Source organism: Ailuropoda melanoleuca, chromosome 3 (genome assembly GCF_002007445.2).
Source record: "Ailuropoda melanoleuca isolate Jingjing chromosome 3, ASM200744v2, whole genome shotgun sequence".
Taxonomy (NCBI): Eukaryota; Metazoa; Chordata; class Mammalia; order Carnivora; family Ursidae; genus Ailuropoda; species Ailuropoda melanoleuca.
Window position 1 is genome coordinate 24,991,021 of NC_048220.1, and position 14,348 is coordinate 25,005,368.

At 44.3% G+C, this 14,348-nt stretch overlaps 1 protein-coding gene across 1 annotated transcript in view; it reads right to left on the reverse strand.

Moving 5' to 3' along the window:
- The window catches only part of TRPC7 (transient receptor potential cation channel subfamily C member 7), a 150,849-nt gene that overhangs the window by 84,393 nt on the left and 52,108 nt on the right, over window positions 1–14,348 (reverse strand). Inside the window, exon 3 of the mRNA XM_034655736.1 lies at window positions 7,845–8,027. Coding sequence (XP_034511627.1) covers window positions 7,845–8,027 — 183 coding nt within the window. The remainder of the gene's footprint in view (window positions 1–7,844; window positions 8,028–14,348) is intronic.

The following is a 14,348-nucleotide window of genomic DNA, read 5'->3' on the forward strand; positions in this document are numbered from 1 at the left end:
TCTGGTAAAATGATGCCTCAGCAGGAAAACGCAGTGGGAGAATGTCTGCTTAGAGCATGTGAGTGTCTGAATGGACTCTCAGACGTCCTCCAGAAAGCCCTGGTGTCCCCAGGTCCCCTTTGCTCACTGTCCCCGTGCTCTGTGCAGACAGGAAATGAAACAGAGCCCCAGCAGAGGTCATCTTCCCTCTCTCACGCGTCCCTCCCCATGGTCACTGCATTTAGGTGAGGGTGCAGCCAGCTGTGCATCTGCCGCTGGGCCTCCTTGTGTGTTTTAACACAGACTTCAGTCAGTAGGCTGTTGAGCATCAGGGCCCCTCCTTACCTGGGAGGCTGCTGCAGCCAGCAGGCCAAGCAACTTAATGCGGGCCACATACTTCCTAACTGGAGAACTTGAGCAGGCAGGTCCCCAACCGTAACACTGTGTTGTGACCCAACACGTTCTGTTTTCTTCTCCTGGGAGTTTTCCCAGGGAGAAAAGTGGACTCGTTTACTGCATGGCTGGAAAATGTGCACACAGTGCACATCACAGTGGTGATTTTTGAAAGAAGAAGCAGAGGGACTTCTGTTGGGGTTAGAGGCCCTGGCCAGTGTGAAACAGAGTGGTGATGTGAGTGGAATCGCCCCCCGCCCCAGCTTGTCCCTCCCTCCTTGGCATTATTCTCTAAGAGGAACCTATGGGTACAGTCTGTGTACTTCTGGGCCCCCGTCTATGAAAAAATCTTGAAATGAAGTTGACAGCATGGAATTGAGGTTCATGGAGGACACCGACTTGGTGTGTTATATTTTTTGGTAGAGGTTTTCTATTTTTATTAAGAACACTGGCTGTTGGCAAAGAATTTACAATCTCCAGTCATGGCTGGGCTGTTGGCTCTACTGTTCAGCTGTCTCTTCCATTTCCCATGGAATTTTTCCCCAGTTTTTTTTTCCCACTTTTTTTCAGGCTGCCTTCCACCTCAGAGGGTGATTCTGCTTCCTATTTATAGAGAAGTTGAGGCTATTAATATGAATTCCTTCAACTTTTATCCTTTTGGTAGTCATTAGTGCTATTTGCCAAACAGCTTCATTTTTCTCTCCTTTCAACATATGGCAGGGTTATACTTCCTGGCTTCCCTCATGGTGTTGTGGGTGATGTGACTAATTGTTGATGGTGAGTTGTAAGTGGAAACAATGTGCGTCACTTCTAGGAGGAAGCATTTCCTTGCTGGTGTGGGACCCTCCATCGCTGGAGTTCCCTTTGGCCGGGTGGGACCATTGGAGGGCGTAGCTGTCCTATTAGCCTGGGTTCCTAAGTGAATTCTCTTCCAAGATGGAAACAGGATGAGCAATAAATAAGCTTTCTTTCATTAAAAGCCACTTTAACTTTGGCTTTGCTTGTCAGTGGAGCTTAATGACACCTGTCTTTATTAATCTCATGTCCCTTTTGCCCACGTTGCATCCATACCCACAGTGTTTGCCTTCCAGCCTTTCTCAGAGGAAAACCTGTCTCTGCATCTTTCCTCATCTTTACAACTACTTCTGATTAAAGTTCTCCAGTGGCTTCCTCTTATTCTTGAAAAAAAAATGAGAACAAAATTCTTTAGCATGGTCTAGGAGCCTCTGCATGGTCTGGTCCCTGCCTGCTTCTTTACATTCATCCCACACCCCAGTCTTCCCTATGCCTTCCAGTGCACCACATTCACCTTCTTTCAGTTTCTCTTAAATGCTATGCTTTCTCTTACCACAGGGCCTTTGAATATGCTTTGAACATGTTCTCTCCTTTAGAAATGTCCTCCCCACATCTGGTTAAATTTTTATTCTTTAGCTCTCAGAGCAAGTATGACTTCCTCAGAGAAGCCTTCATTGACCTCTGTGATTAGGTGACATCTAACTTTAGAAATTATAATATTATGGTCTTTTCTTTTGTAACACTTACTTCAAATCCAACATCACAATTTATTGATGTGATGTGTTGACTACCATCTGTCTTTCCCATGACAGCTGACATCATGTCCTTTTTATTCAGCACGATGACCCCAGTCATTAGCACAGCATGCTTTGTAGGCACTCACTGAAAGCTTGTGGAAGGCACAAGGGAGGAAAGACAGCCATATTGTCCAGTGTGGCCCCCATTGCCCATGTTCGGCTTTGATATTTGAAGTAATTCATTTAAAAAATACTAAGAATTCAGTTCCATGATTACCTTAGCCACATTTCCAGTGCTGGCTAGCCATGCATAAGAAGCTAGCACCTACCATGTTAGACAGCAGAAAATAGAACATTTTGCATCATCACAGAAAATTCCCTGGGATAGTGCTGCCAGGATAAAGTCCAAGTGGCTGTGTAATGAAACACCCTCAAGGATTTGGTTCTGAGAAGCTTTCCAGTCTGCTCCTTTGCCACAGTGATACAGCCGTAGGAAAGCACTTGTTCCCCTGTAAACATAGCTCCATCCATGCCACTCTCCTCTCAGGTATCTGTGACTTCTCACTTTTCACCTCCCTCTGCCTAAATTGTCCTCCCTTGCTTCTCTGCTAAATGGATATCCCATCCAGCACCTTTCAACCTTTCTGCCCCATGTCAAGTATTTCTGCTTCTGGGAAACTTTTCCTGGGGGTCCCAACTGAGCTGGTCACTGCTTCCTTGGCCTCCGCTCTGCCCCTTCCTATTTCTGTTTGTCCTGTTCAGACAAGGTTGTAATGGTGGTTTATACTTCTCTCTCTTTTGCTAGATGAACCCCTCAAAAGTGAGGCCTGGGTCTTGATGTTCTAAGTCTCCCTGTGCTCAGTATAGAGTTGGTGGTATAGCGGAAACAGTGAATGTTTGTTAAATGATGCCTAAGTAAGTGAATGAAAATCATAGGGGATATTATCTCCTTAGTACAATGGTGTGGAGAAAAAGGGAACTGCCTTAGTAGGGCTATTGAGGGCCCCCCTTTCATTCCTTCTCCCTCCCATGGCCCTGTCCCAGGGCTTTATTTCATATGAGACTAGCTTTCTGAGCCAGGAATCACCTAGGAGCTTGGCAGAGTCAGGAGAGGGCACCTTTCAGAGTCTGGAAGGCTCAGCAGAGTGGAGCTACTCCTGTAGGAGAGTGGGGAGTCTCATCAGTTGGGAGGAAAGATGGCCAGTGCCATGCTTAGGTTCCACAAACCAAGCCGCAGGCCAGGACACTAGAGAGTGGGGGCCACCTGCAAATCTGAAAGTGACTTCTGTGAACTCTACTTTGCTCAGTTAGCAGAGTGCAGAGGCTGCTGCTGCTGCTGCAGTCATAGCATCCCTGACCCCACCTTACCTACCACCTCATGGCTCTTCAAGGGCACCCCCCTTGGGATGCCCAGCAGGCTGATCAGTGTCTATAGAGCTCACAGGCAGTGGCTGAAACAACTTGTGAGATTGAACTACCCCCTTACTGGTGATGTTGCCTGATAATAGACATGCTCTCTGCAGTGGGACTAACGTAATTTTGGACAAAATATTCATGTGTTCTCCTTTTTTTTTTCCAATAGTAGATCTTTGCTTAGTTATGTCCAAAGCAGCCTCCATCTCCTCTCTAGGTAGAGTTAAGCCTTCTGCTGTGCAAAATAGGACCTTCTGGGTCCCTTTGTCCTGTTCTCCTGTGGCATTTGAGCTTGAATGACACAGTCTACAGAGTTCTTTCAGTGAATAGGAGATTTATATGATCCCCATTAAGGCAGACCTGGAGTCAGGAAGAAGCAAGGGACAATGTAGGGGAAAGAAAGGAAGATAACGTCCCTGCAAGCCTAGAGATGAAGAAGGAATCAAGAGGAGAGGGAGGGAGGGATGAGAGTGAAGGGTTCAGATGTGCGTCTTCAGTTAGTCATGTTGAAGACAGCACCAAGGATTGTGTCTGGACTCTGTGACCAGCCACTCAGCAATGACCACTTGCTAGGCACTGGGCTCCCTTTATGAGAGTGGCCTGGGTCCAGCTGAGCCTAAGTGGATTTTAAGACTGATCGGGTCTTCCCTGTTGGTGGAGCTGGAAGTCCCCTAAGCATTTATTTAGAGTGGATATGCAGCGAGAGAAGAGTGCCTTTAAGAAAGGTATTAGGCATGGTTCCATGGGGCCAGAGATAGATAGAAATGGAGAAGACAGCAAGATGTCTGCTAGTCACATTGGCCCTGAAGGAGAAGACCAAGGCTTATCTACGGTGGGCCAAAGCTGGAGGGATTGGTTTCTTTATCTGTGAGGCACAAGTATGGTTGCTTCTGAGATTACGTGTGACTCCTCATGAGGAGAGAAGCCTCTTTGCTTCTTCATACGGCAGCCATGGCTTCTGAAGGGACCGTAACCTGTTAAGGCTGGGATGGACTGAGATGAGTGACACATGTGTGTTAAGTAACATGAGCGTGGACTCTAAGCCAGAGCAGAGTGTGTAGGTACCGCTTCATTTATCCCCACAGGCTGATGGGCCCGACGCTGTTTGAGGCACACTTACTTTATCCCATTTGATTCTTATCATAATCCCATGAAGTAAGTATTATTATCCAAACTTTATAGATGAGACAAGTGAGACATAGAGAGGCTAAGTGACTTGCTCAAGTGACTCCATTAGTAAGTGGTTGGACCAGGATTAACCTCAGAGGGCACCTTCTGAGCCATTTTTCCAACACTGTCTTCCAAACACAACAGTTAATATTTCATATGACACATCTGCCTGGATTTTGGGGGAGGCCGAGTTACCCTCTTAAAACAGAAGTCATGGAGAACAATGATATCCTCACAAGGCCTTTTGTCTTTTCTGGAAGGATTTTAGGCTATAATGACAATGCCCTTATCCAATGGGAAGTTTCTAGCATTTTCTAGGGAGAAGACAAAGGAAAAGTTAGGGAGTATCTCTGGAAAAAGAAAGGACGCCCCCCGCCCTGTTCCAAGGAAGGGGGACATCATTGAATGACAGCAATGATGCTTCTTTGTGGAACTCCAGAGGAACTTTACTGTTTGCAGAGCATTTCCTCTTGTATCAATTCATTTGAAAATTCATAGAAAATGGAAGCAAATCTTATATGCCCATTTTACAGATGGGGATGAGACTCAGCTTCAAAGACTTGCCCAAGACCACGTGGTTAGTAAGTGAAAGAATCATGCTAAAAATCTGGTTTCCTGATACCTACTTCATGATTCTTTTCTCTTTACCGGGTGGTTCCTTGTGCAATGGTGGGATAATTGTCTTGATCTAATGGAAGCTGACAATGACTGAGCCAGCCAGTGGACCAGACATTAGTGTGGTGCCTGAAGAGAGGCAGACGTTTGGGTGAAGGACATGACCCAGGGCTCATTACCAACCACAGGGCAGCTGCCCACTTCATTTAGATCTATGTGTTTCATAGATCATATAGGCTGATTCTACATTAGAGTTACCCAAAGACTTGTACATGGAAAACGAGCTTCATCAGTGTTCATGAGAAAGAGTTCTGTGGTCAAGTAATACATATTGTACCCTCTTTCTTTTAACTAGAGTAGCAGTGCATATTAAAAGCTCTGTAATGTCTTTAAGCAAAGAAATCTGTTTGGCTCTACTTAACTGAAGATCTCCAAATTTATTTGAACAAAACACCATTTTTTAAGGTCATTCTTAGTAGCAGCCCATGAAACTGCCAGCAGCAACTAGTTTGCTTTAATTACTGAATTAGTGGTTTGATTTGATATCATGTGGGCAGAGACTTAGGAATTTTTTATGGTTCTATATTCCAGCCTTAAAGCTATTCTATATATCAGGTGTAAAGGCAATGTATTTATAAACAGGCTTTGATGCTGGTCATTTCATAACTCAAAGACCCAGGGTTAGATTGTGCCCATGGAAGCATGCTGAGGTTCATAAATTAAAAATGAAATCTCATTATAATATTAATACATTTTAGTATTAGGTATTTTCACCATAATTCATGATAGAATAAATGTCAAGGAAAACTGCATCTGTCTGCTGTTACATAATGGTATACATGGTTTGAGAGAATTTACCCATTGGAGGTCTTTAAAATGGGCAAGGCTGACTTTTTATGCAGGTGGTTTTTCATCTTACCACCTATGGATTGCTGCAGACGCTTGACATTCATGATGGATATTTCCTGAGACCTTTATGACTCTCCTAATTGGCAAATACCACTAAATAATTTCCCTCATAAAACCTTTTTATTGTGCCCTGAACGATCATGTTTGTGGAGTACTTTGCTTTTTCTTCTCATTCATTACCAGGGCTGTTTTGTACTAATAGTTGACGATAAGAGGGAACACGTAGCTATAAGGTGGTGGCCAGACTGCTAGACTAGCTGACTGATGGGCCCTCACTGACAGTTTTGCTGAGAGGTTCAGATTTATGTTTCAGAAAAATGGTGAATGCTTGCTTTTTATGGGCAGTTGGAATTGCTCATGAATAGCCAGAACTGCAAATACAAATCCACAGATGCCAGGCATCTCCTGTTCTTTGGGTTTTCAGAGACATCTTCACTTCCACCCTGTGCTCTTTCCTTGTGCTGGGAGGCAGGAGGATTCTCCAGTTTAGGGAAGGAAGGAAATGCTTGTAGTTCTGGAAACTCAAGCTCATCTTCACCACTGCTGAACAGTCTCCATAGCAGGGTTTGTGTGAACTCCAAGGCCATGGGTATCTCAGCAGCTTCTGGATTAGAATGCTGTGCTTTGATGAAAAGCCTCATTGAGCTCTTGGGGTTGGTGAAAAAATGAGCTTTCCTGAGCCAAAAAAATAGGGTTGTACTTGAAGCTATAGCCTGCTCCCTCTCTTTGCATAGCCCCATGCTTTTGAATGGTAATCGAAGGCCACATTTCCCGTGATTGGTCCACTCTACCTTTCGGACCTAGTCTTTGAACAAAGCTATTTTTCTTAGATTTTTTTATTGTTATTAAAAGTAAGAGGGCAGGAAGAATTTTTCAAACTTGGAAGTTCCCACCAGATGAATTCCACAGATATATGTAGTTGTTGAAGGATGGTTCCCTCCATACAAATTAAGATAAGCAAGAGGACAAGTGTCCAGAGGGCAGTTTAGGGGCATTGAAAATAACCCCAGTATTGACCCTGTGACATAGCTGGAAAAAAATAAAAACCCTTAAAGGCCTATCACCCATTTTGCTTATGTGTAAAGCACAGTGATATTGAAACATGTGGATCTTTGGAGCTCTGCAGTTTTCATCAGGATGGATGATATCATCTAATGTAAGAGCAGATTCTAAAGAATCCAGAGTACATCCAAAGTGGAAACATAATTGACTTTTGCTGCTTAGGACTTCAATCGGACAACCCACTGTGGGTGCCTGTGGCCATTAAAGACACCTTGAGGTTGACTGAGGAGGTGGGACAAGCTTACTCCTGTGAAAAGTCTCCTTGAGCTTCCTACTAAGTACTTGCATAAGCCTTTGGAGTGAAATTCCTCTAAGCTTCCCAGAACCATGGATCCCACAAAGCCTCCACACTAAAATATTTTCTACACAACAAGTCCCCAGGCACACAGAGCTCAATCAGTGCTATTGACAGACCGGAGTGATATGTTTCTTGTGAAAACTAGGGAATTGGCTTCCTAGCTGATGTCAGGTCACGTTGTCCCTGCCAGTTGTTTAGAGGCTGAAAATCTCCTCTTTTGTTTTCCAGGCCGAAAGCCTGTTCATGGAATTACAGTCATGCTACCTTTCTCTTGGTGGGCTGGGGAGTGAAGGGAGGGGGTCTCTGAGAGGAGCTCTGAGCAGTCCTACAAGGCTGGCCATTCTCTGTCTAGAGAGTAGTCGGGTGATTGGTGTTTTCAAGGTCACCTTGTGGGAAAGTAAAATATGCATGAGCACAAAGCTAGGCCAACTGCCCTGCAAGGCAGGAAGGCCCAGAGAGGTGGGGAAGCTTACCTTCTTGACTTCGTATTTAATGGCGAGTTTGATCCGGCTCAGACTTGGACGGTGGTGGTCGGACCAGACTTGGAAATTCACATCACCATTTAAAATCGCTTCCACCTCTTCCGTGTCTCGGCATAGGTCCAGCACGCCCACCACAAAATCCTTGCATTGCATAGATAACTTCCTGTAATCGTTCTAACAGAATAAAGAGAAATCAGGGGTGTGTCACACAGAGCCCCACAGATTGGCTTGCCCACTATAGCAGCATGGATCAGTGACTGTCCACCAAGTGTGAGTTTACAGAGAGCATTGGAACCAGGGCTGTGCTGTGTCCAGAAGGCACAGCAACCTAGAGGGCCTCTTTTTTTTTTTTTAAGATTTTTAAATTTATTTATTTGACAGAGACAGCCAGTGAGAGAGGGAACACAAGCAGGGGGAGTGGGAGAGGAAGAAGCAGGCTCAGCAGAGGAGCCTGATGTGGGGCTCGATCCCATAACGCCGGGATCACGCCCTGAGCCGAAGACAGACGCTTAACCGCTGGTGCCACCCAGGCGCCCCAAGAGGGCCTCTTTTCTAAGAGGGGATTGGTCAGGGTGGGCTCCGTGGGCTACCTGCATCTGAGTCACCGTGGGTGCATATGCCAGAACTATAGATAGCCAGGGCCTGTCACAGACTGATGGAGTCAGAATTCCTGAGGAGGATGCCCAGGATCTGTTCTTTAACCTTGTTCTCTAAGTGATTCTGATGGCTGCTGATGCCCGTCCTGGCTCTTTCAAAGCAGCAGTTCTTTGTGCCCAGTTCTGAGAGAGGGGTGATAAAGAAATGAACTCTGAAGGCTGGAAATAACACTTCACTCATTTACCACCCACGTGGAGTGGTAACTGTTCTACACAGGAAGTTTACTGGAAAGATATGGCTGATAGGCTAAAACTGGAAAAAAATGTGCACAGGTGTGCTTTCTTTTTAGGTACTGGAAAATCTTGTAAATTATAAATTTAAAAATCAAATGTAATTTGAATCTAACGGGATCCTTTCTTACCACACATCCTTTTGTATGGCAAATCGTGGCTCCTTAAATTACTTGCCTGTTGAGCAAATATTTTTAGACCTTGACCTTTGTTTTGTTTTGTTTTGTTTTGCTTTTTAATGAGTTGCCTCTGGAGTTCCCTGTTCTCTTCCCTAGGCATACCTTTCAGAATTATCTTTGAGAGCCTTCAATTCCTTTCCGAGTGACATGCCAGCTTCCCTCTCCCCCAAGCAGATTGCTTCATTTCCAGATAATGATCCAAAATGTTGGACAAAAAATGTTTCATGTCATCCTCATACCACTACTCCCCAAAAATATTTTCCTCTAGAGGTTTCCTTGTTCATTTCTTAGTTGAAATAAGTCTATTCAGAAAGGACACGAGAGTCAAATGTCACTTTTAATGTTAATCCATGTTAACAGCCTTCAGACTGGTAAATGGTAGTTGGTAAATAGGAATGCAGGTTTACTTTTCCAGATTTGGATTCCTGAGTAGATAGGTGGGAGCCTGGCAAACTGTAGAAACTTAGCTATTTTTCTGAATTAATGATTCTTGTCTCCTTCCAGCACTGCTGAGTCAAAATGTCACTGTGCATTAGGGAAAGAGGGCGATAAGTGTTTGCTAGGAAGAGGATCAAGAAAATGTTTTCTGCCAAGAGTGCCCACCCTTCATTTTTATATATAATTTAAGGAGAAGAAGGGAAATTCTAGGTAGAAAGGCAACTGCTCAGCTCAGGCAGACTGTCATGGAGAAAAATTCAGGGAGGATACTTTGAGTCTTCTAGGTTTTGGCACAGAGCTGGGTGGTGAGATGAAGAGCTGTGTTCTCTGCTCCTCCACCCTTAACACCTCCCTCCCTCCTTCCCTCCCTCTGTTCCTTCTCTCCCTCATTGTTGAGGGCCTTCTCTGTACTAGGCAATGACAAATTAGCAATGAACAGGGCCAGCGTGGTCTCTGAGTAGTGTGAGGGTAGAGGCCAGGGATCCACTCTCTGGATTGTGTAACAGTAGTGCTAGGTAAAACTTGCTCAGAGCATATTCCAGCTAAGATATTCTGAGAGCCCTGATGAACCAGGGATGGGAACCTCAAGGGACTGGGCTCAGCAAAAGGGACCTGTTCCACTCTGGCAGTCCTGCTACTGCAACTCAGGTGTCCTGAGCCTGTGGCCCCCACTCCATCACTTTTCTTGTCTCTTTCTTGAGAAGGAGGAATCTCTGAATATTGTTGCCTATTCCTGGTAAGACAGACACTTCCTTGTTAGTTAGGCATGACCTCATCTCTTGGTAGAAACTCCTGTGTAGAGCTCAGTGCATGGATAGATACAGAAAAGAAGAGGAGAGGGCTTGACTCAGACTATGGCACAAGCTCCCCATGCTAGGAACATCAGATTGCACTGTCCTAGAGCTTCTGCATGTTTCTGGGCTCAGCACAGTTCAGAACATAAGTTACCATTTTTTTTTAATTTTATTTTTATTATATTGTGTTAATCACCATACAGTACATCCCCAGATTCCGATGTAAAGTTTGATGCTTCATTAGTTGCGTATATATTGCATGGTGCACTGGGTGTTATACGCAACTAAGTTACCATTTTTTTCCCCCTAAGATTTTAGCTTCCCTGGGCTCTTTCAGCCAGCCTGGCCATAGAAACGGGGAACCCACCAGACAGAGCAGCCAAAGCGTGTAGTTTGCTTTTGCCTTCTGCATTAGACACTGAGGCTGGGAGGCAACGAACCTGGTGTCTGCAGATGGCTGGAAGAGTCAGAACCCGGGTCTGCTGGGAAGACAGAGATGACGTGGGTAAGGACAGCTGCAGATGGTGGGGTGTCGTCATGGCCAGGCCCAGGCTTACCAGAGAGGACCACAGGTGAATGTCTCTGGGGAATTATGATGATTTATTGGGTCAACCCTGAGCTCAATAAGCCTCCCAGGTCACACTTTCCCAACTTTAGTTGGAAGTAGATGAGACACACACCCAGGAGTTCACAGGGACCCTTTTAAAAATAATTTAATTTTCCGCACGTTCAAGTCTGTCAGTCCCAATGGGTGACAGATGTTCTGCCTGCAACATCTCACTTAATCCTTATAAAAATCCCATGATGGAAGGCTTGTCAGCATTTCCAACTTAAAAATGAGGAAACTGAGACCCAGAGAGAGAAACAAACAGGCCAAATCGACTTTTCCTTCTCTTTGTAACGTGCTCATCTCTGAATCACTCTTAACTTCCCTGAAGATTTTAGCCCCTATCTCACAGCCACTCTCCCAACATTGCTGTTGCTATTGGTGGTGGTTTCAAGATCCACGAAGACAACGCTCCCATTACTCTGCCCTCTCATTTCCTTGACAGCGTCTTTCCCAGTGACCTTCTCCTCAATTCTTAATTCAGCCGTTCATTCTCTTACTTATTCCTCCTAACCACAGCTCCTTCATGACCCCACCTTCAACTCTCCCCACTCTGACCACCGTCTTTTATATGTTGAGCTCCTTCCCTCTGGGACTCCAATCCCAGCAATCCTTTGATGCTACCAGTGCCACAAGACTTTGATTTTACCTCGCTTTCACTGGGTTTCATTCCTCTTAGGGGCCCGTCTCCCTCCTTGCAGTGCTTATACTTCATAGGCAGCTGTTATAATCATCCCTGTACCTATCATCAGCTCTCTTGTCCTCCTCTTATTTCATCCTACTTACTGGACAAAAGCCTGACCTTAGTTGAGTCTAATCTGCTGCCCTGTTCCTGCCTCTGCATAGTAAATGTGGCCGCACAACACAAACGCGCTGCCCAGACAAGCTGTCAACTACCTCTAACCCCGGGTAGTCCTCAGTGCCTCTGGGCAGTTTACTCTCCCTCTCTCCTAACAAGTATTGCATACCTTTTCCTCTCTTCAGCCTCTGACACTTTCCCTTCCTCCTAACTCTCAAATGAGGACCTTGTCTCCCATTTTGCTTGGAAAATAGGAGTCATCAGAAGAGAAGCACCACATGCGGACGTGCTCATATTTTCTACCTGCATGCGCCTGCACTCATGGACTACTTCCTCTTCTTGCTGTGAATGAAGTGCCCTTGCTTCTATCTAAGGCCGTCTCTACTTTGGTGCTAGGTATCAGCCCCTTATGCCTACTCAAGGACAGGGCTCCTGCAACTTTCCTTTCTTTCTCCTGCATTGTCAATTTCTCCCTTTCCCTACAGTATACAAACATGCTCAGTATACAGACATGCTGCTATGCTCTCGTCTTAAAAAGGAATTTCTCTTGAGCCCACTTTCCTCTCCAATTACAGTTATAATTTTCTGTTCCATTTTATAGCAAAACTCCTCAATTGAGGTGTCTACACTCATTGTTTCCAGTTGCCCTCCAGGCATTCTCTTATTCCATTCAATAAGACTTTCACACCCGCATCTACTTTCTCTACTGAGATTGTTCTTACCAAGATCACAAGTGACTTTTATGTTGCCAAATCCAGTGGTTAGTTCTGAATCCTCATGCTACATGACCTGTCAAGAGTTTTGACATAGATGATTACTTCCTTCTCTCTGGTACACATTCTTCACTTGGCTTCCAGCCTCATATGCTCTTTTGTGTGTTTTTCTTCCTGAATGACTACTTTTTATATTCTTTCTGGATTTATTCTCATCTTCTTGGTGTCTTAATTTTGGAACGCCCCGAAGATGTGCCCTGTCCTTTGAATTCTCCTTTTTATCTATTTATACTCATTGCCTTAGTGATCTTATATAAGAGCATTAGATACCATCCATATGCTGATGACTCCAAAAGTTATGTTTAGCACACCCTTCTCCTGAACTTGACTCATATATCCACTTGCCAAGTTGATATTTCCACTTGGATGCCAAATTGTCACTTCAAACTCAACAAAACTAACTCTGGATCTAGTCTTCTCCAGCTTATTTAGTTTCCTCCACCCTTTCACTTGCTCAGGACAAAAAAAAAATCTGTCCTGGTCTGCTATAATGTATTCTCCATATATCAGTTGGAGGGATACTTAGAAAAAGTAGTCAGATCATGGCACTGTCGTGTTCAAACCCACCAACAGTGTCCCATTCACTCAAAGTAAAAGTGGAGTTGTTATGTCGTCCTATGAGGACATACATTTCTAGCCCCTCCATTCTCCTCCTGATTTTATTTCCTATGGTTCCCTCCTTCCCTCAGTCTACTCCAGCCATTCTGACTTCCTTGGTGTTCTCCTAGGACATTTGGCATGGACTAGACCTTTGTACTGGCTATTTTCTTTGCTTGGAATGCTCTTTCTCCAGGCTCTACATGAATAACTTCCACAACTCATTCAAGTCTTTGCTCACATGTCACTACCTCAGAAAACCTTCTTGACTGTCTTTAAAAAATTATAGCCCTTCTCTGTTTGCCATCATCCTATCCTACTTCTTTTTCCTTCATAGTACTCTTTATGACCATATGACATGACTTACTATATATTTTATCTATTTATTGTCCATGCCCTGTCCTGGAATGTAAGCTTCTTGAGGGTGGGAAATGTTGCCATTTTATTCACAAATAGAGTCTAGAACATGTTTTGGAACATGATAGATGTTCCGTGAATGTTGAGTGCATCAGAGCAGTTTACTTGTCTAAGATAACATAGCTACTAAGTGGTTGAGCCAAGATTCAAAACACGTAGATCTGACCCGAATGCTGCTGTCTTTCCTCTCACTGTGTTGCCTCTTGGTGAGCAGATATTCCCTACTCCTTAGCACACTGTGAAAACTAGAGGCTTAATTGGGGCTGATTCTCAACTAACTTGGGGAAATAAAGGGTGGGCTGGTATATGGTTTGAACACCCAACAGATTCTCTAGTATAGTAAATGAGTAAACAGGTTTTCAAGTCCGGAGGACGTACAGGGTTTTATTCTAAGTGAAATAAGTCAGACAAAGAAAAATACCATATGATTTCACTTATATGTGGAATTTAATAAACAGATGAACCTGGGGAAGGGAAGGAAAAATAAAATAAGATAAAAACAGGGAGGCAAACTATAAGAAACTCTTAACTACAGGAAGCAGGATGGCTGGAGGGTGGGGAGAGGGGAAGATGGGGTAACTGGGTGATGGGCATTAAGGTGGGCACATGATAAAATGAGCAGTGGGTGTTATATGCAACTGATGGATCTCTAAATTCTACCTCTGAAGCTAATAATATTCTGTTGGTTAACTAAATTGAATTTATTAATTATTATTTTTTTAATGTTTTTTTATTATATTATGTTAGTCACCATACAGTACATCCCTGGTTTTTGATGTAAAGTTCGATGATTCATTAGTTGCGTATAACACCCAGTGTACCATGCAATATGTGCCCTCCTTACTACCCATCACCAGCCTATCCCATTCCCCCGCCCCCCTCCCCTCTGAAGCCCTCAGTTTGTTTTTCAGAGTCCATAGTCTCTCATGCTTCACTCCCCCTTCTGATTACACCCCCTTTCTTTATCCCTTTCTTCCCCTACTGATCTTCCTAGTTCTTATGTT